Here is a 25,903-nt window from a genome sequence, read left to right as displayed (position 1 = left end):
TGTTCCCACCGTGGTAGTCCCATTAGCAGCCTGGCTGCTGTGTTCTGGACTACCTGGAGTTTCCGTGTTCGGTATAAGGGCAGCCCCATGTAGAGGGCATTGCAGTAGTCTAGTCTCGAGGTGACCGTTGCGTGGATCACAGTTGCTAGGTCACTGCGCTCCAAGAAGGGAGCCAACTGCCTCGCCCTCTTGAGATGAAAGAAGGCGGACCTAGCAGTGGCAGCTACCTGGGCCTCCATTGATAAAGAGGATTCCAGCAGCACTCCCAGGCTCTTGACTTTGCGCACTGGTATCAGTGGCGCACCGTCGAAAGCTGGTAGGGTAATCTCCCCTCCCGGTCCGCCGCGGCCCACGCAAAGGACCTCAGTCTTCGCCGGATTCAACTTCAGCCCGCTCAGTCTGAGCCAGTCAGCCACGGCTTGTAACGCTCGGTCCAGATTTACAGGGACATCGCCAGCCCGGCCGTCCATCAATAGATAGAGCTGGGTGTCATCTGCATATTGATGACAACCCAGCCCATACCTCCGTGCAATCTGGGCAAGGGGGCGCATAAAGATGTTAAACAACATCGGGGAGAGAACTGCCCCCTGAGGCACACCACAATGAAGTGGGTGTCTCTGAGACAGCTCCCCCCCAATTGCCACCCTTTGTCCCCGGCCTTCAAGAAAGGAGAAGAGCCACTGTAAGGCTAGCCCCCGAATTCCTGCGTCGGCGAGGCGGCGGGTCAGCAGCCGATGGTCGACCATATCGAACGCAGCCGATAGGTCTAGCAGTAGCAATACTGCCGAGCCGCCTCGATCCAGTTGCCGTCGGAGGTCATCCATGAGGGCGACCAAGACTGATTCCGTCCCATGGCCCGGGCGAAAGCTGGACTGGCATGGGTCCAAGGTGGAGGCGTCCTCCAAAAAATCCTGTAACTGCGACGTCACAGCCCTCTCAATAATTTTGCCCAAAAAGGGCAAATTTGAGACCGGCCGGTAGTGTGCCAATTCGGCCGGGTCTGATGAAGGTTTTTTCAAGAGAGGGTGGACCAATGCCTCTTTCAGGGGTGTTGCAAAAACACCCTTTGAAAGAGATCGATTTATAATATCCCGTATAGGATATCTTAGTTCCTCCTGGCAGGCCTTAATTAGCCAGGAGGGGCATGGGTCCAGATCACAAGTTGTGGATCGTGCAGTGCCAAGAATTCTGTCGACCTCCTCCAAGCTGAGCGGGTCGAAGCAATCCAGAGTTAAATCAGAAGACACGCATTGGGCCTCGAGTTCGCTTACTGCATCCAAATTGGCAGGGCAGTCGTGGCGGAGCGATTGGACCTTATCAGCAAAAAATTTCGCGAAAGCCTCACAGCCAGTCTCCAATTCCTTAGCTTTTAAATTGCCCTGTGGCAATGTAGTAAGGTTCCGAATTATTCTAAATAATTGGGCCGGGCGCGAATTTGCAGATGCAATCTTAGCCGCAAAGTATGTTTTCTTTGCGGCCTTGATTGCCATCTCATAGGACTTCATAAACTTCCTATAAGATGTTCTAGTCGCTTCGTCACGAGTACGCCGCCATTGCCTCTCTAGCTGTCTAAGGCCTTGTTTCAGCTGGCGTAATTCCGGGGTATACCACGGAGCCAGCTTAGTCCGAGGTCGCAGAGGGCGCCGAGGTGCGATCTCCTCGATGGCCCTAGAGAGCCGGCTATTCCAGGTCTCAATCAGGCCATCGAGGGAGTCGCCAGAGGGCCAGGGGTCCCGCAGAGCCATCTGGAACCGTTCCGGGTCCATTTGGCTCCGCGGGCGGGCCATAATCGGCTCCTCGCCTAAACAGGTTTGGGGAGGCATATCTACGCGGGCCTTGAGGGCGAAGTGATCCGACCATGGCACCGCCTCAGCGGTTATATCGCTCACTACGATCCCAGCCGCAAAGATCAGGTCTAACATGTGTCCGGCCTGGTGAGTGGGGGTTACAACAAATTGAGAGAGTCCTAGTGTCACCATGGAAGACACTAGGTCCGTCGCCTGACTAGAAGACGGGTCATCAGCATGGACGTTGAAGTCGCCCAGGATTATCAACCTTGGGTGCTCCAGCGCCCAGCCTGTCGCCGCTTCAAGCAAGGATGGCAAGGCGTTGGCTGGTGCGTTAGGCGTACGGTACACCAGCCAAATCGCCAACCCCTCTCCTTCCTCCCACGCCAGACCGGCACATTCAAACCCTCAATCTTTGGGGCCGGGAGCGCCCTGAAGGAGTAAGCCTCCCGTGCAAATAATGCCACTCCTCCCCCCCACCCGCTAGTCCGCGATTGGTGAAAGACTGAGTAACCTGGGGGAGCTGTTTGCGAGAGGGCCACTGTCTCACCCTCTCAGGTCCAGGTCTCAGTCACGCAAGCCAGGTCCATATTCTGTTCGAGCATAAACTCTCGAAGAATTGAGGTCTTATTATTAATGGACCTGGCGTTGCATAACACCAATGACGGAGGCGGGTTACACCTGGCCTTACTACCTGTCACCCTTGGGATGGGCCGCAGATTGGAGGGGGGCCGAGCACTAGCATGTCTCTGTCCTCCTCCCTTGTAATATCTGCTCCCACCGCCATACCTCCCCCTCCCCAGGAGCACTGGAATCCCTGAGCTGGCCATTCCTCGGTGGCAGCAGCTGCTGAGTTGACCACTATCAAGGCTGCTATCAAATCGTTCTCACCCTGCTCTGTCCCACTAGATCCTAAATTCTAATCAAGTAATCACATAGAAAGTATGCGTGGGAGTCGTTGGAAGCATTCTTATTCTGGATTTAATGTACTTTCAAAAAAGTCCGCGTCTCAGTCGTGGCAGTTCGGGACACGAATGAGCCAACAACCATTGCCAGATGCTGATGTTTGGACATCTGCATAAAATCCGACATGCATCTGGCTTTCATCCATGCCCATCTTGTCAGTTTATGTGCGTCTGACCTCGGCCTGTGTCTATTTTGCCACACTGCCTATTTTCTTGAGTTGCCTGATGTTGGCCTGTATGTCCTTTCTGCTGTGTTAACGTGCTTTCTGGAGTTTCCTTGGCAAGCCTCTCCCTTTGCCTGCTGTGCCTATGAAATGGAAATCATTTCTCCTCTCTCTGTGCAGTTTAGCAGAAACAACCCCTAAGAGCCTCCATCACCATTAGATCATGAGAAGAGTTTACAGCCAGAAATGTTCTTCCTGTTGAAGCCAATAGAAATAAAAACAAATGGAATAATTACAGCTAAATAGCTTTAACAACTATTATAGCTAAACCAAATCAAGTCTTTTTAAATAAATAGAACTGAAAAAGAGAAAAAATGTCCCTTCATGCAAAATGTGTATACCAGTTTCTCACTGGTGTTGCTCCACCCCAGGCTTCTGTTTTCCCCCAGTGCAAGCAATCAGTTGCTCTGCGGGTGCATTTTGATGTGCGACTCCCTCCAGTTCTCCTCACTGTTTCTTAATCCTTAAAAGACAGTATCACAAAGCCATGAGGGGAATTGGTGGGAGCCCTGCATCAAAATTTGCCTACGGAGCAACTGGTAGGAAATTGATTGCTTGCACCAGGAAAAACAGAAGCCTTGAGGTGGAGCAACGCTAGTGAGAAATCGGTCATAATTTGTGAAACAACCTATTAAGATGCTTCACAAATGATTGTTTACTCATGTGTAGAAGAATCTATATAAAGCACACTTCACACAACAATTACTTACATAGAGACAACTGTACCTTCATCTGCTTCATATATTTGGAAACTGTTTTAACTGTGTTTATTGTGGTTTATCTTAGATGAGGATGTAGGTTCCTTGCATACTGTTCGTTGCATACTGCAGTACTAGAACTGCAGACTTTTGTACAATCTATTTACTTGATATCACTAATGATCTCCCTCTGTCTGTCTCTTCCTAATTTTCAATGTGCCTAGAGGGTTGAGTTGATGATGTTGGCTTGTCTTCACTGGCAACATCATTACTACATGTTAGTTTATGATGGGTAAAGGTTTTCATGTGGTCAAAGGCCAAAAGGTATGAAGCTCATAGCCAGTATCATTTCTGCTTTGCTCCGTCTTCATTCTACTTCAACACCCCATATGGATTTCATCTCTTCATTCCTTTCCACCCAATATCTACCCCATGTGTGTTTTACGTTTCATTGGATCCATTCTTTTCTTTCCTGTTCCTACCTAATCTGTAATCAGAGCTGGATTTGTATAAAATCTAAGTAAGATATAGTGTAGGCAGGAACTCAGTTGCATATTAGGCTGCACCCCCTGGCATCACCATTGTCTCACATAGGGCCTTTTGTAGGAAAAAAACCAGCAGGAACTTATTTGCATATTAGGCCACACACCCCTGACATCACTGTTTCACACAGGGGTTTTTTTGTAGAAAAAGCCCAGCAGGAACTCATTTGCATATTAGGCCACACTCCCTGATGACAAGCCAGCCGAAAATTCATTCCTGTGCATTCCTGCTAAAAAAAAAAAAATCCCTGAGTATAATGTTTTGGATTATAAGATTATAAAATAAGATAAACACATTTTTAAAACTAAAATGATAAAATTATCATTTTAGGTAAGGCTGTAAGGTCTCTTAAACTTATAGTTTAGGGCCTCAGCATGTCTGAATCCTGCCTCTGCTTCCCCTCCCCCCTCATCCCAGGGAGAGAGACTGAGCTATTGATTTATTTGGGGATAGTATTGCCTGTGGTGGTGAGGAAGCCAAGAGTTTGGGCTTGGATAAAGGCTATATAAGGGCTGAGAAAGCACATTTGTGGATGACAAAAACACAGTATAGTTGCAAATGGAAAGGCAAACTGACTAATGACGCCTGAGTGACTCTGTCAACTGCTGTCTTGTGGTTCGAGGAGGAGTTCATTCTTGTGTGAAGGGAAAATCAAAGCCAGATTGTTTTCAGTGAGGTAACCTCATTTCTTCCTAGCTATTTTCCTGCCGCAGGAAGACATACTTTTGTCTGTGTCTGTTTTCCCCACCCCAAACATTTCTCATGCTTAGACAATATTTTCAGAGTTGCCCAACTTCTGAATATAGACAGGAGCACAAAAGGCACAAACCCAAAACTGTATGCCTCTTAAAAGCAACACTTTGTTTTGCCTTTCAGGGAAAGTATTTACAGACTCTTACCCCAGACAACACCAGAAAATCTCACTAAGAATTTTGACCAGTACACCATTGATCCTGCAACACGTTATCCAAACTTGAATTCAAGCTGTGTTCGGCCTCATCAGGTAAGCAAGGGTGTGCAGGAAATGGGAACTGTAAAGTGCACACTGAGAAATGATATGGAAAATGGGGTATTGGCTCATAGAAGTTCCTGTATCTTAATTATAGCATTGAATTCTCAGGAAAAATGTGCCTGAATATCTATTACGCATCTTTCCTTGTAGCTCAAGGACACTTAAAAATCGTAATTTAGAATATATAGACTCCATCTTAAAAGCCCTGGCAAATAAAATGGGCTTTTAGTACCTTCTAAATGTTTCTAGAAATGGGACCCTGGTTCATCTCTGGGAGCCCATTGCCCAGAATGGAAGCTAACAATAGAAAAGGCACAGACTCTAATTGGATTCAGATGGGCTGGTGAAGGTCATAGTTGGCACATATACATAAGTGCTAGGCCATGAAGGTCATAACCATCTCAGAAACCAACTGTCAACTAATGTAGCTCTTTTAAACTAGGTGAGATAAGTTCCTGTCTGTTAGCCCTTTACAATAAGGATTTGGAATAGTTTGGAATGAGTTGCAGTTTCTAGGTTGTCTTCAAAGTCAGCCCCAATGTAGGGTGTGTTACAGTAATCCAACTGTAAGATTACAAGAGCATGGACTATAGGATGGCCAGGATGGCTAAGAAAGGAAAGAGCTGATAATGAAGTGCACAACAAACTGCTACACAACAAACTATTTTTCAATTAGCAAGGCTGTGTCTTAATCCATTCTGCAAATGCCACCTCCACTCTGTTTACAAGCAGGGCTTCTAGAGCATCTGCCTTCCTGACCAGAAGCAGGGCCTCTAGAGCAGGGGTGGCCAACGGTTGCTCTCCAGATGTTTTTTGCCTACAGCTCCCATCAGCCCCAGCCAGCATGGCCAGTGGCTGGGGCTGATGGGAGTTGTAGGTAAAAAACATCTGGAGAGCTACCATTGGCCACCCCTGCTCTAGAGCATTTGCCTTCCTAACCACAAGCAGAGCCTCAAGAGCATTTGCCTTCCTAACCACAAGCAGAGCCTCAAGAACATCTGCCTTCCTAACCAATATTACCTCTTTCTTGTGTTTATTTATTTATTTTAGTAGATTTGTAGTCCCCACCCCCTTCCCCATAATGGCTCTGGGCGGATCACAAACATGATAAAACAGTAAAACAGTAAAAATCCAACAATAAAACCATAGAACAATCAACAAACAATCAAAATATGTGGCATGGATGGTACAACGCATTTTATATTTTTAAGATATAGATATTATGAGTGTCATAGATGTAGACCCGTTATCTAGCCATCCGAATAGTTGGTCAGAGCAGGGAGGTCTGTTTGATTATGTGAGCAGTAAGATGAGGACGCCTGCTTTCCTCAACCAAAAGCCCAGTGGAATAGCTCCATTGTGCAGGCCCTACAGAATGGTAGTAATCCAGTAGGGCCCGAATTTCCATAGGGAGCTGATTCCACCAGGTTGGGGCCAGGGCCAGAAAGGCCCTGGCCCTGGTTGAGGCAAGCTGGACGTCCTTTGAGCCGTTTATATGGGGAGAGGCGGTCTCATAGGTATGTTGGTTCCAGGCCGCACAAGGCTTTAAATATCAGTACTGGTACCTTTAAACGGATCCGGTACTCGATTGGTAGCCAGTGCAAATTGTACAGAATCAGCCGATTGCTTACCTGTACAGGCAGTTTAGTCAACAGTCATGCTGCCACATTCTGCACCAGCTGGAATTTCCGGAGCATTCTCAAAGGCAAGCCTGCTTAGAGTGAATTACAGTAGTCCAGCCTGGAAGTGACCATTGCATGATCACTGTAGCTAAGTTTTGGGGCGGGGGGGAGCAGATAGGGTGCTAGCTGTTTAACCTGCCAAAGATGGTAAAAGACAGATCATGCAGCTGCTGTAATCTGGACCTCGATGGAAAGGGTGGTGTCCAGCATCACACTCAAACGCCTCACCTTCTGGGCTGGCATGAGAGGCGCCCCATCCAGGCTTCCAGTGCCCTGGTCAGATGGTCTGGGATGGAGTCTGGATGGCCATCCATCAACAGATAGAGCTAGGTGTCATCTGCATACTGGTGACAACCCAGCCCAAAACCTCTGGCAATCTGGGCATGTAGATGTTAAACATCATTGATGAGAGAATAGCTCCCTGTGGTACACCACATTCTAGTGGATAGCACAGGGAGGTCTGCTCGCCAATCACCACTTTTTGTCCCCGACCACAGAGAAAGGAGGAAAACCACTGTAAGGCTATTCCCTGAACTCCAGTGTCGGCAAGGCAGTGGATCATTAGATCATATTCGACAGTGTCAAATGCTGCTGAGAGATCTAGAAGCAACAGCAGCACTGACTCGTCTTGATCCAGATGCCTTCTGAGATCATCTATGAGGGCAACCAAAACAGTCTTCACCCTGTGACCAGGCTGAAAGCCAAACTGAAAGGGATCAGGGGTGGATTTATCTTCCAGGAATGCTTGGAACTGCTCTGCCATCGCTTTCTCAATCACCTTTCCCAGAAACGGTAAATTCGAGACTGGGCAATAATTGGCTAGGACCATTGGGTCCAAAGATGGTTTCTTCAAAAACGAGCAGACCACTGCCTCTTTAAGCCTAGCTGGGAATGTCCCTGATGACAAGGATAAGTTGACAGTCTCCGCTAAGGGATCGTGGATACCATTTCCACCCACTTTAATAAGCCAAGATGGATCTGGATCCAGAGGACAAGTGGTAGGCTTCCCTGCAGCCAAGTTCCTGTCCACATCCTCCAAAGAAAGACAGCTGAAGTGGTCCAATATGGGACCAGAAGACGGACAATGGGCTTCCAGTTCCTGTACTGTGTCAACTGTGGCTGGAAAATTTTGGCGTAGAGTCAAGATCTTATCTGCGAAATAGGTCGCAAAAACCTCACAGCCAATATTTCTTACCTTTCTGATTGCCTATTGACACCATAGTCAAAGATCGAATCGTTCTAAACAATTGGGCTGGGCGCAGTTTCGCAGATGCAATGGAGGCCGCATAGAAATCTTTCTTAGCGGACTTCACTGCCTTCTCATAGACCTTCAAAAATGTTCTATAAAAAGTTCTTGACTCCTCGTTAAAAGATCTCCACCACACTCACTCTAGCCATCCACGCTGCCGCTTCATCTTCTGCAGCTCCAGGGTATACCAAGGGGCTGCTTTAGTGCGACTGCGAAGAGGGGGCCAGGGGGCGATGTCATCAATAGCAGCAGAGAACCGGGAATACCAGTCCTCTGCTAACTCATCTAGTCACTCGCCAGGGGGCATTGGATCCCGCAGAGCCTCCCAAAGCCGCTCCAGGTCCAGTTGGCTCCACGGGCGAGCATAAATCTGCTCACCGCCTAAACAGGAGTAGGGCTGCAGGTCCAGTCGAACTTTCAGGGTATAATGATCTGACCATGAAACCATATCAACATCTATCTGATCCAGTGTTATCCCAGCCCCAAAGACCAGATCCAGCGTGTGGCCAGCCTGATGTGTGGGGACCAATACAATTTGGCTTAGTCCTAGTGTTTCCATGGATGACACCAGGTCCTGAGCCTGCAAGGACGCAGCATCATCAACGTGGATTTGGCTTCAGCTTGTTCTAGCTTAGGCACTTGACCACAGCTTCACAGTACAGTTTCAGACCTGAAATGGAAGTGTCTGGAAACTTCAATAATGAAATATGGAGCTGACTGTCATCTACATTTTAATGGCATTCAGATCCAAAGCTCTAGTCGATTTTATCTAAGGACATCATACAAATTTTGAGGAGCATGGCTGACAAAATAAGACCGAGGCACTGCACAGGGGAAAGTGCAACCTATTGATTCTCTGGCTGCTTTTAACTGGAGATAGTCAACTAATAAGGAAAATGCTGTTGATCTCCCTGTCTTTGGTGGTCTTGGATAAGTCCTCATGCTACCTTGAGTGTGCTTCATTGCCATAGGGTTTCTATAGACATTCTGAATAATCTGGAGATGGAGAATTCAGGCTTAAATATAGAAAGGTGTTGGTCTATGCTGATTATTACATTCTGTACCTCTTTCTTTAGGTGAAACACTTATATATTACAAATGAACTACAGCAGTGCCCTCTTGAAAGAGTGAGCTCCGTTAGAAGATCAGTTGGTCTTTCCAGACATGGTACAAAACATGTTTAGTTTGGTGTAATTTTTGCATTTTGTTATGGGGTGGGAGCTTGGAGTCTAGAATTGGTGGCTAAACTTTAACTTGTAATTTCAGAATCTGACATCAGGCCAAACAAGCTTTTAACTTGGTGTCAGAAACAGACGGAAGGATACAGGAATGTTAGTGTCACAGATCTCACTACTTCTTGGAGGAGTGGCCTTGCTTTGTGTGCAATTATGAATCGCTTCAAACCTGACCTCATGTAAGTTTTCATATGTGTGTAATGCTTGCTAATTGTAGGCTTTGCCAGGTTGATCATAAAAGGGTAATGGCAGTCAAATAAATTGGGTAATGCCAGTCAAAACAAGATGGTTTTGTTTCCACTTTTAACATCTGTTTTGCAACTTTATCCATGTCTTTACTTAGTTTTTCCCCCTTAGACAACCTTGACCTAGAACTGAAAATGTATGGTATACAGTTTCAAATACTATTTGAGATTTTAATGGTATATTTTTTGCTTACTTTAGTAGAAGACCAAGTTGGTTGACAGTTTTCTTTTTTTCAGAAAGAAATTGAAAATATACATGAGGAGAGCATGTTCATAGGAAAATACTATCTATATATCTAATTCCCAATATGGCCCTTCTGTGTGGATATCTAAATCCACGCGTCAGAGGTACATGAAGGGAAAAGAGAGTTTTCTGCACATTTGGGGCACTCCCCAGGTTTGCAGAAAAATCTTGCCTGTTTAAAAAAAGTACCCAGGGAATACTAACTCCCCCCCCAAACTAAAAATGGGTGTTCTGTGCGTGTGCACAGAGTGCATGCGCCTCCAAGCAGGGTTTGCGTGCAATGAAAAGAGACTTCCCCGCCCCACACAGATCCTGGGGCAAACTTCTGTTCCCATAGAATTTAAGCTGCCTGGAAAGAGAAGCCTCCAAGCAGGATGTCCATGTGAGGGGGAGAGACTTCCCCACCCCGCAATCCTTGGTGAATGCATTTAAAGTAAATGTTTCTTTCTTTCCACCCTCCCGTCCTCCCTCCCTCCAGTCCTCTTTTTCTATCCCTCCCTCATCTATTTGCTTTCTTTGTTTCTCTCTCTCATTCTCTCTGTCCCCCCCCCCTCTCAAGTCTCCCAGGGCCCAAATCAGGCCCTCAGTGCGCTATGCCACTCTGCCACCCTGACCCTGGGAGAGAGAGAAAGACATAGAAGGAAAGGGAAAGGAGGGAAAGACATAGGGAAAGGAGGGGGAGACAGAAAAGATAAAAAGGAAGTATTCTTGGTTAGGGGAGGAGACAGGGGTCATTTTGTAGAAAAAGAGGTGCTGGAACTCATTTGCATATGCCCCATACCCCTGACATCACCAGAAGGTGTACTAAATTATATCAGCTCAGCATCTACCTTAAAATGCTTCTTGAATTAGAACTGTTTTAATAAAACCTTACTCCCATCATACTTTTTAAATTACTTTGTCCTATGTGGCCATAGTGGCATGATTTCCTTCTGTCTGCTTTATTTGTTTTGGTTATTTTCCCATTTTTTTGTTGATAAAAATATGAGAAAGTTTGTCAAATCTTAGAGTTCAGCAAAATTCTCAAAAGGGGTTTGAACAATGGAGTCCAGAAGAAATTATTTGGGGGGCAGGGAGAGAGAAAGAAAGAGCACAATAAAATGTAGAGGTTCCGGAGCTCCGCTCCTGTGAGCTCCTGTCCAAAATGAGGCCTGGGAGGTGAAGAGAAATAAAGGGAACTTGGCTTGTGGGGGAGAGAAAAAGAGGATATTGGGTTGGGGAGAGAAAGATAGGGAAAAGAGGGGGAGGGGAAAAGGAGCAAAGCTGGGATAATACCTCCTCCTCACTAGTTTTTTACGGGTTCCCACTTGTTATAGCTCTAATGTTTCTCTTCCAGAAGCATTTGTTGCAATGAACAGCTTCCAGAATATTTGCACTACAGTTTCTAGAATTAGAGTTTGATCTTTCCAATTTGGTATTTGCTTTCATTTAAAAGTGCACAAATTCCAATTTGAGAGAAAGCAGTCTAAGCAGTCTTGCGTTTCTCTGTCTTTCATTATGTAGCTGGTATGTCACATCTTTTATGTACAGTGTTCAGTCTGTTTTATGCCATTTAAAGAGACATGTTTATATTTACATCTTGGATGTCCAGAGTAGAGAAAAGAATGGAAAAGAATGCTAAACAACTGGGGAGAAAGGCATTACTTCTGCCATCATGGTGGAAAGAGTGTTCATCACACTAGCCAAACCCCTGTGTTTTGGAATTATCCTTCTGCCTATAAAGCATTCTATTTTTTTGCCATTCATTTCCATTAAAATGAATGAGAAGAATGGTAGGTGCTATGAATATTAAATTTAAAGTTGCATCAGTTTTGTTGTGCCATTAGGATTAAAGCTAAAACAAAAAAAATATCAGGAGTCTTTAATCCAAAGTTTGTTGATTTAAAAAGTGTGGGTTTATCCCTATGAATCATGAGAACAACACAGGCAAGGTTTATTACTGCCAATTTATGATATTTTGAAGCTTGCAAGAGAACAAAAAAATCCTTCATGCACACCAGGGGTGGAATTCTAGCAAGAGCTCCTTTGCATATTAGGCCACACACCCCTGATGTAGCCAATCCACCAAGAGCGTATAAGGCTCTTTTTTTGTAAGCTGTTGGAAGATTGGCTACATCAGGGGTGTGTGGCCTAATATGCAAATGAGCTCCTGCTTGAATTGAATTCCACCCCTGATGCACAGACAAAATACCAATTTGTAATTCTCTTCTGAAAATACAGCTGTCTTGGTACTAAGCAACATATTATTGGGTGTTTTTACATTGGTCGTTTTCGCACTCACCTCCAGCCGGCGCGACCCCCCTCTTCACCGCGCAGGATCTGCGCGGATTTCACACTAAATGCCGCGGAGCAGCCTTTTGCGCCGGAAACTCCCGTCGCAAAAGCCGCTCAAACGTAAACCGCCAAAAAGCAGTTCCCGTTTGAGCGGCTTTTGCGACGGGAGTTTCCGGCGCAAAAGGCTGCTCCGCGGCATTTAGTGCGAAATCCGCGCAGATCCTGCGCGGTGAAGAGGGGGGTCGCGCCGGCTGGAGGTGAGTGCGAAAACGACCATTCAGTTTGATCCAGAGTTTTAGAGTCTTCAAATCGCCTGCCACTGTTCCGCTTTAATTATTTTCCTTTTACATTTAAGCTTTTCAATTTGGGGGGGGGGGGTGTCTTTGATCAGAGGGCAGCCAGAATACCAGTGCTTAGTTAAATGTATACAATTGCTTGGAAATCGTGTCAACACTGCAAAAACAATACAAATTTAAATTACTAGATGAGGCAAGCAATGATATGTAAAAATTTGAAGTGCTGTCAGTTCTCATGCAAATTACTGCACCTTGTGGTGGCTTTTGGAGGAGTCTTTTAAAATGCATAAAAACTTCCACAATACAAGTTTGAAACGCCTGTAGAGAAAAGACCAGATCAAAACTAGTGTGGAGAAAAACTGTTGCAGGAGCAGCTCCAAAACTCATCTCACCAAAACAAATGTAGATGCTTCGGACAGCAACGATTCAAAACAGTTGTGAGAACGTTAGGTAATGTAAAAGGTGAGTTTCCAATGTGGTGATAGAGAGTCACAAACTGCCAGTGTAAAAACACCCATAAAGGGGAGCTGAGAATGTCTGGGCATTGCCCAGATGAAGAGAGGAGGTGCGAGGAAAGGGGATATTTAGTCATTCTCACTGGCTTTTTCCCCTAACATAACTGATTTTCTCAACTGCTGCTTCACTTTGGGAGAAATGTACAGCTATCCCAAATTTTTGGCATAAATCAAGCACTATTTTAGATGCTCGATCAAAGTCCTGTTAGGGCAGATTTCACCATCAAATCTTGAACCGTTAGAAGTTGCTAATAATCTTTTTTGGGTGGAAACACTTTGTGTCTCATATATTTGAAGAAATTGTCAAATCTGGGATGTCCTCTCTGTATCGTGGATAGTGTAGTCCTTAAAATAATCATTTAAGATCAGGCAGATGCAAGATCAGCCATGAAGCTCCCTGTGTGGCCTTGGGCCATATGCTATCTATCAGCCCAGGATGCCTCACATAGTTATTGCACTGATAAAAATATAGAAAGGGTGATGAATCATGCTTGCATCCTGAACTGTTTAGAGGAAGGGAGGGATTTAAAAAATACAGATGATAAATTTGGAATCCTCTCATTCACTGTATCATTTTTTGTTGGAACAACCGGAAGAAAACCCCTGTTTGGACAATCAGATACCCTGTGTTAAAAAAAACAAAAATAAACTGAATACACTTAAAGTTAAATGGCTTTTTAACTCAACATTGTGAATGGAAAAATTCTTTACATCTCTAGGATGTTTTGGGTGTGACTCTTCAGATTTGTTAAAGTTGTTTGACTGTAGCTAGTATCACTTTGAGTTCAAGCCTGCACAACACTATTGGAGTTTGAAATTTACCAAAAGAGAAAGTTGTTAAATTTTGGCATAAAAGGGCTAATTTTGAAGGGGGCTCTCCTTTCCCTCCGTGTGTTTTAGAAGTGTACAGTTGTGCTCTTCTGCACAAAAAAACAAGAAAATAATAAAATCCTTTTCAAAATTAGCCTTTGTGTTAAAAAACACAAAGAGCTAATTTTGAAGGGGTTTTGTTATGTGCATTTTAATCTTGGAACATATGGGATCGTGTTTCATAGGATCCAGGGCCTCAGGATTGAGGAAGTATGCACCCATGGGACTTTCTAAAAATAGCTTTTGTTGTCTTCCAAGTGCTGCAAAATGGGAGGAGCATTATTTCTTTCCCCCACTTGGATGCAGACTTTAATGTGATGAGGGGGTTTGTGTGTGTCAGCAAAGCTGAGAGCTATCCTGGTTAGTACTGCACAGAAGGCAATGGTAAACCACTTCTGATCATCTTGTACTCAAAAATGCTACGATAAGACAATCCAAAATGAAAGTGGTAAAGCAAGATTACAGCTGAGCATCAAGAAGACAAAAGTAATGTCTATTGGGAAGTTATATACGGTAACTTGATTATTGAGAAATTGAAATTGTTAAAGATTTTCTATTCCTTGGGTGAATCATCAACTAAAAGGGGTACTGCAACCAAAAAATCACAAGGAGATTCAGGTTTGGAAGAGCAGCCATGAAAGAGCTAGAAAAGATTCTTAAGTGTATGGATGTGTTACTGGGATCCAAGAAAGGTTATTCATACCATTGCATTCCTCCATAGTATATACAGGTATGAAAGTTGGACAATGAAGAAAGTTGATTCATCTGAAATGTGAGAGGAATTTTACCAAGACAGACAGACACAGAGTGGGTTCCAGAGCAAATCAAGCCTGAACTTTCCCTAGGAGTTAAAATGGCTAACCTAATATTTTGGTCACATTATGAGAAGACAAGAGTCACTAGAAAATATAGTAATGCTAGGCAACAGCAAAAGAGGAAGACCCGACATGAGGTGGATTGACTCAGTAAAGGATGTCATGGCCTTCAGTTTGCAAGACCTGAGAAAGAAGGTAGAATCCCCTGTGCAAGCACCAGTTGTTTCCGACTCTGGGGTGACGTCACATCACGACGTTATCACAGCAGACTTTTTATGGGGTGGTTTGCTATTGGCTTCTCCAGTCATCTACGCTTTCCCCCCAGCATGCTGGGTACTCATTTTACCGACTTTGGAAGGATGGGCAGCTGAGTCAACCTTAAGCCGGCCACCTGAACCCAGCTTCCACCGGGATCGAACTCAGGTTGTGAGCAGAAAGCTTGGACTGCAGTACTGCAACTTTACCACTCTGTGCCACGAGGCTCCTTTGCAAGACCTGAACAATGCTGTTAATGGTAGGATGTATTCGAGGTCATCAATTCATAGGGCTGCCACAATTCAGAAGAGATTTGAGGGCACTTAATACACATATACTATTTCTTTAATGCCTGCATTTTACTTCTCAGAATTCTGGGACATGTGAAGCTTTTTTTTTTGTATGACACTCCTGGATTAAGAATGGAATAAACCCTAGGCAGGACGGAGCTGGAAGAACCTACATTTTTGTGTGCCAAACATTTTTTAGTGCCCTTTGGCATAAATTAGTTGATGTTATGCAGTAGATGTGTTCTGTTGCATTTAGAGGGAAAGGCAATCAAAATTCAGGGAAAATTTAGAATGAAAATATATAAATCTTGAATAAACTTTCTTATGCAAAATTCATTTTCTTTCTGAAATTGCCCTTTGTTACTGGAGTGGATTTAGTAATGGAGAAAATAGAAGAAATCTGCTCATATCTAACTAAGCGCTCTACTTGGTAAACTAAGACAATTCCAGATTATTTTGTTTTAAAAGGAATTGAAGAAAAGATGCATATCTTTTCAAGGCCACCCAGTAAGTTCAAGGATGAGGTTGGACTTTCACTCAGGGCCAAGGACAGCATTCTGCCAATTCCTAGACCACACAGACTCAATTTAGCAGGTTTTAACACTTATTTAGATTTAGGTAAATCTTAACCTTTATTTGCCAAGTATTTGAAGTACATTGTGAAATAAACTGGGGGGGGGGTGGTCTTTTTCTTTTATTTTTATATACTTCCTGAATAAAATTTTCTAGAATATTACAACAACCTTTTGAGGTTTATTTAAAATTATTGTTTCAAAGAAAGGAAAAGAACTTGAGCAGCAAATTTTTCTCAAGTGCCAGAAAGGAGCTATTCTCCACTGACATGGTTTGTCTTTGTTTTTGTTACTTTTAATCCCTAGTGACTTTGATTCTCTGAATGAAGAAGATGCTGTCAAAAACAACCAGCTGGCATTTGACATTGCTGAACAGGAGTTTGGAATTCCTCCTGTCACCACTGGGAAAGAGATGGTGTCTGCTGGGGAGCCTGATAAACTTACTATGGTCATGTACCTCTCAAAATTCTATGAGCTATTTAGGGGAACACCATTGAGAACAGTTGGTAAGCCATCCTAGGTTATTCTTGCTTATAGGAGGATGTATATTATTATTTTCTACAGCTTTCCTTCTATTTTTTTTTACAGCATTTGAGCCAAACTTTTTTCTTGCAGTGCCTGTGTAACTGCTCTGAAATGCTCAACTGTATTTAGCTTTGCGCTGTAGCTCCCTCAGATTTTAAAAGGAAATAGGGAAATGCTTAATGTTGGCCATGGGTTATGTTTCTTTACATGCTTATGGAGAATAAGATGAAATTGTTATTTTATAGTTGTCTGCGTTGCAAATGGTCATTGTTTTTGCATTTAACTCTTCTCTATCAACATGCTCCTTGTTAACATAAAGGCAAATATCCATTTGAAGAATATGTCCAGACTTAGGCAAAATGCCCTATGATGCATCCCTGCCACTTCCCTCCTTCAGAGGCATGATTTTCCATTACTTTCTCTGTTCCTTCACTGACAAAGCAGCCCTAGTAACGTGTTTTCTTCACCCCTGAAGAAACCTTGTCTGTCCCATCCTGTGTCAGTAATTTGTACTGGCTATTTGTCCAGCCCAGGAACCTGAGAGAAGGAATTACTTCAACCCTTGAAAATGGCACTCAAGATGCTTTATAATAATAATTTAAAAAGTTTTATTTAACATTGAGGGCAAAGGTCAAGTGAACTCAGGGGTTGAAAATGCTGTGGTAAAACTAGTACAAGCACAGACTTTCGTTCTTATATATCAGGCTAATGAGAGGTTCTTAAATTATTCAGTTACTTAAATCTTTATATTGAAAGGTTTTTCTGCCATTGTTTTCCCAAACGTCCTAGTACACTTTGAGTAATCACTGACTCTTTTGATGCCCAAAAGACTGGTACCCAAGGCCCTAGCCAGAAAATTTGGGGTGAGAGGGCCCAGGGAATAAAAATGTTGGGGGAGGGGGCGCTGTCACTTTCTTGTGCTCTCTTTCTCTCGCTGTCGCGCTCTCTCTCACTTTTACTCCCTCACTCTCATGCTCTCTCTTGCACTCTCTCACGCGCTGTTGCTCTCCCTCTTACTGTCGCTCTCCCTTGCTCTCTCTCATGCTTTCTCTCCCTCCCTCCCTTTTCCTCAGGTCCTGTTGCTGGCCACATGAATTAGAAGCATATTAGAGGCCCTCCAGTGGGGAAGTCCTACAGAAGGAAAGGGGGGTTAGTGTCCTGGTCCTCCCAGGCCCCCCATAGCTACAGGCTTGCTCATACCCTCTTCCTAGTACCCAAATCTCTTCTCTTGGAACACCAGTACTCTTCTTAAGAACATAATAAGAACATAAGAGAAGGCATGTTGGATCAAGCCAATGGCCCATCCAGTCCAACACTACAGCTACTTTAAAAGGAGTACTTTGATAGCTTAATATGAGTGTTACAAGTCCTGGGCAACACATTTAATTGCAGTTATTTATTGTGTGTTTAAACAGATGCTACTGACAAGCAAAATGGAGAAAAAAGTGATCTTTGTTCAACAAAATCATCAAAGTTCATCTCTAATAATTACAACAATTTAACATTTCCAAGGAAGAGAATACCTAAAGTAAGAATCCTGCTTATTCTTTAACAAAGTTTAATAGGGCATTGTAAAAGCAAAACCATTGATTTTGGTTTTAAGTCTCAGACTCAACAGATGACCATCTGAATGATTCTCTTGTGTTTTCAAACATTGAGACTTAGAGTCCTTAAAATTTGACAGTGGCTTGAATCCAAATGTGTGACTAGAAGCGTATGTAAAGGAATATGAGATCACTCTGGATTTATCCCTCTCATGCTGCAATTTTTTGCTATATTGAATGTTGTTCTCAAGGATCCTTGACCTCAGAAGCAACTTTTCAGAGGGTACAGCAGAAAAGGAATTTAAGAGTCATTCATGGTTTGTTGGATCCAGAATAGTATGTTTTTAAAAAGCAAAACACTTATTTTTAACCTGCCGTCTCCACAAGTGGGCTCAGGGCAGGTAACAACAGATCAGATTAAAACTAATCAAATAACACTGTGAAAAAGAAATTGCATAAATTGCCAAATTAACAGTTGAATTTACCAGATTAAAATTTCACACATTAAAAATTTTACAGATTAAAAATTGCAAAATGATGAAAATAAAATTGTTATCCTTATCGATTTTTATAATTTTTATTCGTTTTAACTACAAAGAAAAAAACAATGTCAAGAATATATTAAAGAAGGGAGGGGCAATTACAGAGTGGGAGAAAAAGCAAAAAACAGTACATATATATCAATTATAGTTCTACCTCCCATTAAGAGAAAATCCAAATCCTTCTACTTGCAAATATTAAATCTCCATCTATTTCACCAACCTTTCTATCATTACTAAGAAAGATTTTTTTAATAAACTGATACCAGCAATATGAATCTAAACATTTTTTTCAATATCCATAAGTATACAAAGTTAAAAGATAAAATTTCAAAATCATCTCAACACCATTTTGACCCTATTTGAGGCACAAATTCAATTATTAATTTATTAAAATCCTTATTAGAATAAACACATAAAATTCATACTTTTGTTTTTAACAAATTACCAAAAATACAACTTAATAATTTGTCTATCTCAGCCTAAACAATTTCTCCAAAGTAACATTTTAAAAAAATAAGTCTACCAGATTACAAAACAATTATATTGTCCACCTTTTCGACAATTAGTCCAACCACTTCTTTAAAATCACCCTTGTTCTTTTTAAATCACATATCTATTCATTATTAGTAATTACATACTTAATTACCCACAAGTTAAACAAAAGAAAAAAACTTATCAGTCCTTTAAATTTAAAAACACTTCTAGATTGCTTCATTTTCTATGCACATATTACACTGGGAACACGTCACTTGATGAAGTCCAGACCTTCCATTTTGCTTTTTAAAGTCAAATATAATTTCTTAAGCAGGATTCCATATCCAGCCTTCCACGAAAAAGGAAAATTCAAAATCCTTCTTCCTAAATGCTTTCCATATCATAATTTGCTGGTCAGGGTGTGCCTTTTCTCTTCTCAGTGTGATCTGCCCCCCCAACATCGAGATAAGAACATAAGAGAAGCCATGTTGGATCAGGCCAGTGGCCCATCCAGTCCAACACTCTGTGTTATATTCACACACATATATACACACCATGGCTAATAGCCACTGATGGACCTCTGCTCCATATTTTTATCTAACCCCCTCTTTAAGATGGCTTTGCTTGTAGCCGCCACCACCTCCTGTGGCAGTGAATTCCACATGTTAATCACCCTTTGGGTGAAGAAGTGCTTCCTTTTATCCGTTCTAACCTGACTGCTCAGCAATTTCATTGAATGCCCACGAGTTCTTGTACTGTGAGAAAGGGAGAAAAGTACTTCTTTCTCTACTTTCTCCATCCCATACATAATCTTGTAAACCTCTATCATGTCACCCCGTAGCCAACGTTTCTCCAAGCTAAAGAGCCCCAAGCGTTTCAGCCTTTCTTCATAGAGAAAGTGTTCCAACCCTTTAATCATTCTAGTTGCCCTTTTCTGAACTTTTTCCAATGCTATAATATCCTTTTTGAGATGCGGTGACCAGAATTATACACAGTATTCCAAATGAGACCGCACCATCGATTTAAACAGGGGCATTATGATACTGGCTGATTTGTTTTCAATTCCCTTCCTAATAATTCCCAGCATGGCATTGGCCTTTTTTATTGCAATCACACACTGTCTTGACATTTTCAGTGAGTTATCTACCACGACCCCAAGATCTCTCTCTTGGTCAGTCTCTGCCAGTTCACACTGCATCAACTTGTATTTGTAGCTGGGATTTTTGGCCCCAATGTGCATTACTTTGCACTTGACCACATTGAACCTCATCTGCCACGTTGACACCCACTCACCCAGCCTCAACAGATCCCTTTGGAGTGCCTCACAATCCTCTCTGGTTCTCACCACCCTGAACAATTTAGTGTCATCTACAAACTTGGCCACTTCACTGCTTACTCCCAACTCCAAATCATTTATGAAGAAGTTAAAGAGCATGGAACCCAGTACTGAGCCTTGCGGCACCCCACTGCTTACCGTCCTCCACTGTGAAGACTGCCCATTTATACTCACTCTCTGCTTCCTATTAATTAGCCAGTTTTTGATCCACAAGAGGAGCTGTCTTTTTACTCCATGACTCTTGAGCTTACTAAGGAGCCTTTGAGGAGAAACTTTATCAAAAGCTTTCTGAAAGTCAAGGTAAACAACATTTATTGGGTCTCCTTTGTCCACATGTTTGTTCACCCCCTCAAAGAAATGTAATAGGTTAGTGAGGCAAGATCTTCCCTTACAGAACCCATGCTGAGTCTTCCTCAATAACTTGTGTTCATCAATGTGCCTACTCATTCTGTCCTTGATAATGGTTTCTACCAACTTTCCTGGTATTGAAGTCAGACTGACTGGCCTGTAATTTCCTGGATCTCTTCTGGAACCCTTTTTAAAGATGGGGGTGACATTTGCTGCCTTCTAGTCCTCAGGAACAGAGGCAGATTTCAATGAAAGATTACATATTTTTGTCAGAAGATCCTCAAGTTCAACTTTGAGTTCTTTCAGAATTCTTGGATGTATGCCATCCGGACCTGGTGACATATTAGTTTTTAATTCATCTATCAGTTGTAGGACCTCCTCTCTTGTCACCTCAATCGGACTCAAGTATTTCAACACCCCTTCCAAAATAAGTGGTTTTGAAGCAGGCAAACGCTTCTCATCTTCCACAGTGAAGACTGAGGCAAAAAATGCATTCAGCTTCTCAGACATTTCCCTGTCCTCCTTCAGTAATCCTTTTACACCTTAGTCATCCAAGAGCCCCACTGCCCTCCTGGCTGGTTTCCTGATTCTAATATATTTGAAGAAATTTTTATTGTTGGTCTTTATGTTTTTTGCAGTATGCTTCTCATAGTCCCTTTTTGCCTGCCTGATCACAGTCTTGCAATTGATTTGCCACAGCCCGTGTTCCCTTTCATTAATCTCACTTGGATTAGCCTTCCACCACTTAAAAGAGTCCTTCTTACCTTTTACAGCTTCCATTACTTTGTTTGTTAACCATGCAGGCCTTTTCTTATGCCTGTTTGTGCCTTTCCTAACTTGTGGTATGTATTTTATCTGAGCTTCTAGGATTGTAGTTTTAAATAGTCTCCAAGCTTTCCCAAGGGTTTTGACTGCATTTACCTTTCCTTTCAGTTTCCTCTTCACATGCCTCCTCATCTCAGAGAATTTACCCCTTTTAAAGATGAAGACTTCAAATCCATTTTTCTTACTCAACATGACTTCACTGAATCTTAACTTCCGGCCTTGATTCTCTACTGCGACACCAGGATCAATCTTGGTTTTCTTTTGTTTTGTTTTTTGAGTATATCACTTTTACATTCCAGTTTCACTGACATCAACAAAATCTCTTTAGCACTCAACTCCTGTGGATTCGTAATTACACCTTCTTCCAGCATAAGAGAACCCATTTGTTCTCTAATGAATTGCATTAGTGAGACTAAATCCTGTTTCAAAGAACTGATTAGATATCTTCTTTGTAAAACATTTCGCTAGGCTGTGCCATTTTCTCTGAAAGCAGTCAGTCCCTTAATCCCAGTTGAAAAGTAACTTCAAGATTCTATTAAGTCCACATTCCACAACAGCTTCAGCTGTGATTTCAAATATACTCCTTTCAGATGCAGATAGGTGACAGAGACAGATCTTTCCAAAATACATCCCATTTACGTTCAGATCATATTGCAGCCTAATCACAGTCTTTTTAACATATATTCAATTATAATCCAGGTCATTTTTATTCTTTGTATCCCGTCCAATTTTGATGATTATCACTATTTAAGATTGCTCAAAAACTTTAGGAGGCCGTCCTTCTCTTCTTGAGCCAGCCTCTCATTCTTATGCAAACATGACCCATTGCCAGCAGTGTGAAGAATCACTTAATTGTCAAGCAGAATTACTACATTAGGAGTAGAAAGTCGCTACTTCAAAGGTGTACTGAGAGAAGCGAAAGTGAGGAAGCAATCGGGTGTTCATCTTTTCCTGCTGGTAATTCACCAGCTTTCATGACTGCGGAGCCTCAGGATGTGCAAAGAACAAAGAAGCCACTGCCAGTGGACTCCTAGTCCCATTGCAAAAGTCCCATGCCGAAGGAAAACCCCAACAGGGTTTCCTGTGGGGGGGTATCACTTCAGTGACACCCCTCCCTCAGCCAGGATCAGAGGTGTCACAGGAGAGCGATCTGAAGACACCTCTGCCGGCAAGATGACGGAGCCCGGAAGTCAGTTGTTATCCTTATACCACCCCACAACTGGAATAAATATGGATCAAATGGAGTCTGATTTTCTCAGTATTAATGCTCCTGTGGGCAAAAAATGGGGCGATTTGAACAGGGAGTCCATATGGTTAATTGCCCACTGCCTCAACCAAAGGCCTGACAGAACAGCTCCATTTTACATGCATGTATAATTAATATACACAATTAATTACCAAGTGATATGGAGATTGGTAAAAGATTGTTTAAAAAACTGCACACATTAATGGAGGCTAGACCATCTTTCAGCACATATTTTGGTGAATTTAGTATTAATGGTGCAAAAGAAAATAGAGTTTTAGCTTCTGACCCTATTTACAATTTACATATATATTTCTTTATCAGCAGCTGTGGCCCCTACTGCTGGGATCTGTAATTCGGCAGGGATCTGTAACTTTGTTTTCATTTGTTGAGGAAAGGATCTATTATTTGATTTTATATTTTAGTTAGTTTTAATCAATGTTTAGATTTTATTACTTACTGTATAATATTGCAGAAGGTAGTTCCAGATTCACTGAATCATAAAATAAAAACTATGGTATAACAAGTATATGTTAAATAGGTCACAATCAAGCAGCAAAGATGAAAAATATGTGTGACCATCTTTAAACATCAATCATGTCTTTAAACATATGACTGTAGTAAAAGTTTGAGCAAACCCCTCCTAATACAAAGTATAAGATCACTACACATTCCTATGTTGCCCATTCTATAAATAACGTCTTCAAATCATATGAATGCTTAGCTACCAACCAGTAATCTGATGCCCTTTTTAGGAAACATTTATTCACTGAGCTGTGCAAACAAAACAGAGCTAGCACACATATTCAACAGAAGTCAGACTATCAAAAATCAAACTGACCAAAAAACCCCAATACCCTTTAACCCTACCTAAAGTAATCTTCTGGCAAATTAGAGTTTCATGTGTTATGTACTGTTTATTCTTGGTATGAATATCAGCTCTCAGATGCTCTTATTAGGTCCTGAACCTATTGTTACAATGCTGAGTACTTCATAAGCCAGAATACTTTGTATTGCAGTGCCACGCTTGAATTAAAATAGAGTATTTAACTTGCTTCTTCTTTCATTTGACCCTCAGTTTTATTTTATTTACAAAATTTATACCCTGCCATTCTAACCTCATCAGGGCTACTAAGGTGGCTAACAGATGAAAAGTGCACATTATATGTATATGTATATATATATATAAAATTAAAACCAAACAAAATGCATCATTAAAATAATTAAAAACAGAGCTACAACATGCATACAAACATATAAAACAGCAATTAAAATGTAAGAAAGGAAGGAGGGGTCACTGTAGGAATGCCAGATTACAAAAGTCTTCATCTGCTTGTAGAAGACACAAACAAAAGGGAACAGACAGGTCTCTTTTGGAAGAGAGTTTTACAGTTTTGGTGCCATGACCAAGAAGGCCCTTTCCCAGGTTGCCACCTGCCAAATCTCAGAAGGTAAGGGAGGTAAGGGGAGGGACGGTGGCTCAGTGGTAGAGCATCTGCTTGGGAAGCAGAAGGTCGCAGGTTCAATCCCTGGCATCTCCAAAAAAAGGGTCCACGGAAAAACCTCAGCTTGAGACCCTGGAGAGCCACTGCCAGTCTGAGAAGACAATACTGACTTTGATGGACCAAAGGTCTGATTAAGTATAAGGCAGCTTCATATGTTCATATGTAAGGGCACTCAAAGCAGAGCCTCCAAAAATTACAGTTGCAGTTGGGTAAATTTGTAAGGAAATAGATCATTCTTTGGATATGCTGATCCCAGGCCATGTAGGACTTTGAAGGTCCACACCTTCTGAACAACTCCAAACAAATCTGGAGCCAGCATAGATGTGCCAAGACAAGTGATATGGTCCCTATGACCCTCTCCAGCCAACATCCTGGCTGCAGCATTTTGCAGCAGTTGAATTTTCTAAACATTTTTCTATGGCAGCCCCTCATAGAGTGTGTTGCAGTAGTCCAATCTAAATGTAACCAAGGTATGCACTACAGTGGCCAGATCTTGTCTGCTAAAAAAGGCTGCAGCTTGCTAACTAGTTGAACCCTATAAAAGGCAGTCCTGGCCACAGTTGCTACTTGATAATCTAGCATTAGGCCAGGATCTGAGAGCTTCCCCAAACTACCGACAAGATGTTCAAGGAGAGTGCAATCCTACCAAGAATGATAAGGCCCTGTTCACACAGCGTGTTGAGTCCGTGTAAAATTGACCTGGTTCTGTTCCAAATATCTTTGTTCCGGATATTATCGATCAGACTGCCATACTGCAATTCGAATCACTCCACGGTGAAACTATCTTCTGCTGTCCACACGACGGCAACATACAGTTCTTTTTTTCTCCACTTTTATGTGCATTATGCGCATGCGCATAGGTTAAAACAATATGTGGTTATGCAGTTATGTACATATCGCTAAGTAGTAAAAAAAAAAAGGCAACCGTAAACTGGATGTCTGAGGCTCCTTTTGCTCTGGGACATCCGGAAGTTGGTTGAGAACTATCCAGATGGGAAAACTATTATATGAAACCGGAGAACTCAAAAAACACAGCAAAGGAGTAGGTAACAAAATACTCCGGTTCCGAGAAGGATTTGGGGGGGCTGCTACGAGTTAATACTGGGAGGCAGATGTTACTGTCTGATCAGCCACTTTTAATCTGATATGAAACAGCAGCAACAACTGATCATACTGTGTATCTGAACAGCCCCTTAATGTCTTAAATCCTGGGTCAGACCTTCCACTTACCAGTAGCACTTCTGGGATTAAGATTCAATATGTAGCCCACATCCACTTCAAATCTGCCTCTAGACCTCGGTTCAATGTTTCAAAGCTGGGGCAATAAGCCCCGTATCTCAAAGAGGCATTAACTTCCTCTCAGACCTAGTCAGCCAGCCATCCCCCAGTCACTCGCCCTGGCAGATTTAAGTAACCAGAAAGGGCAAGGAATATACAAAATGGTGGTAGGTCTCCAACCTCCAGTGTCTTCAGGCTGAATAAACTGAAAAATATCCCAGACAGTGGGACAAGCCTGGTCCTGTAGAACCCAAGTCTGTATAGATGTGAGAGATTTTGTCTGCTTAGTGCTGAGTAAAATGGTCACAGTGGGCCACTGAGTGGTTCACCTCCATCTGTACACCAAATCCCAACAGGCATCCCAGGATTTCTCATCCTGGATTGGATAAGCCAAATGCTAATACTAGTAGTAATGTAATGGGTTCTTACTGCTAGTGAAGTGTAGTATTTATTAGCTCAAGCACCAGACAGAACTAGACATTTGTCAAGTACTTAAAATAAGCAAAAGCCTG

The 25,903-nt window shown here is 42.5% G+C and overlaps 1 protein-coding gene across 4 annotated transcripts in view; it reads left to right on the top strand.

The window, feature by feature from the left end:
* Nucleotides 1-25,903, top strand: part of MICAL2 (microtubule associated monooxygenase, calponin and LIM domain containing 2) — a 290,110-nt gene that overhangs the window by 132,794 nt on the left and 131,413 nt on the right. For all 4 annotated transcript variants that reach the window (XM_060261096.1, XM_060261098.1, XM_060261097.1 and 1 more), the window contains exons 10-14: nt 5,094-5,220; nt 9,237-9,327; nt 9,427-9,574; nt 16,078-16,277; nt 17,712-17,824. In XM_060261096.1, coding sequence (XP_060117079.1) covers nt 5,094-5,220; nt 9,237-9,327; nt 9,427-9,574; nt 16,078-16,277; nt 17,712-17,824 — 679 coding nt within the window. The remainder of the gene's footprint in view (nt 1-5,093; nt 5,221-9,236; nt 9,328-9,426; nt 9,575-16,077; nt 16,278-17,711; nt 17,825-25,903) is intronic.

This window comes from Heteronotia binoei, chromosome 21, assembly GCF_032191835.1.
Source record: "Heteronotia binoei isolate CCM8104 ecotype False Entrance Well chromosome 21, APGP_CSIRO_Hbin_v1, whole genome shotgun sequence".
NCBI lineage: Eukaryota > Metazoa > Chordata > Lepidosauria > Squamata > Gekkonidae > Heteronotia > Heteronotia binoei.
This window is presented reverse-complemented; position numbering and strand designations above follow the sequence as displayed.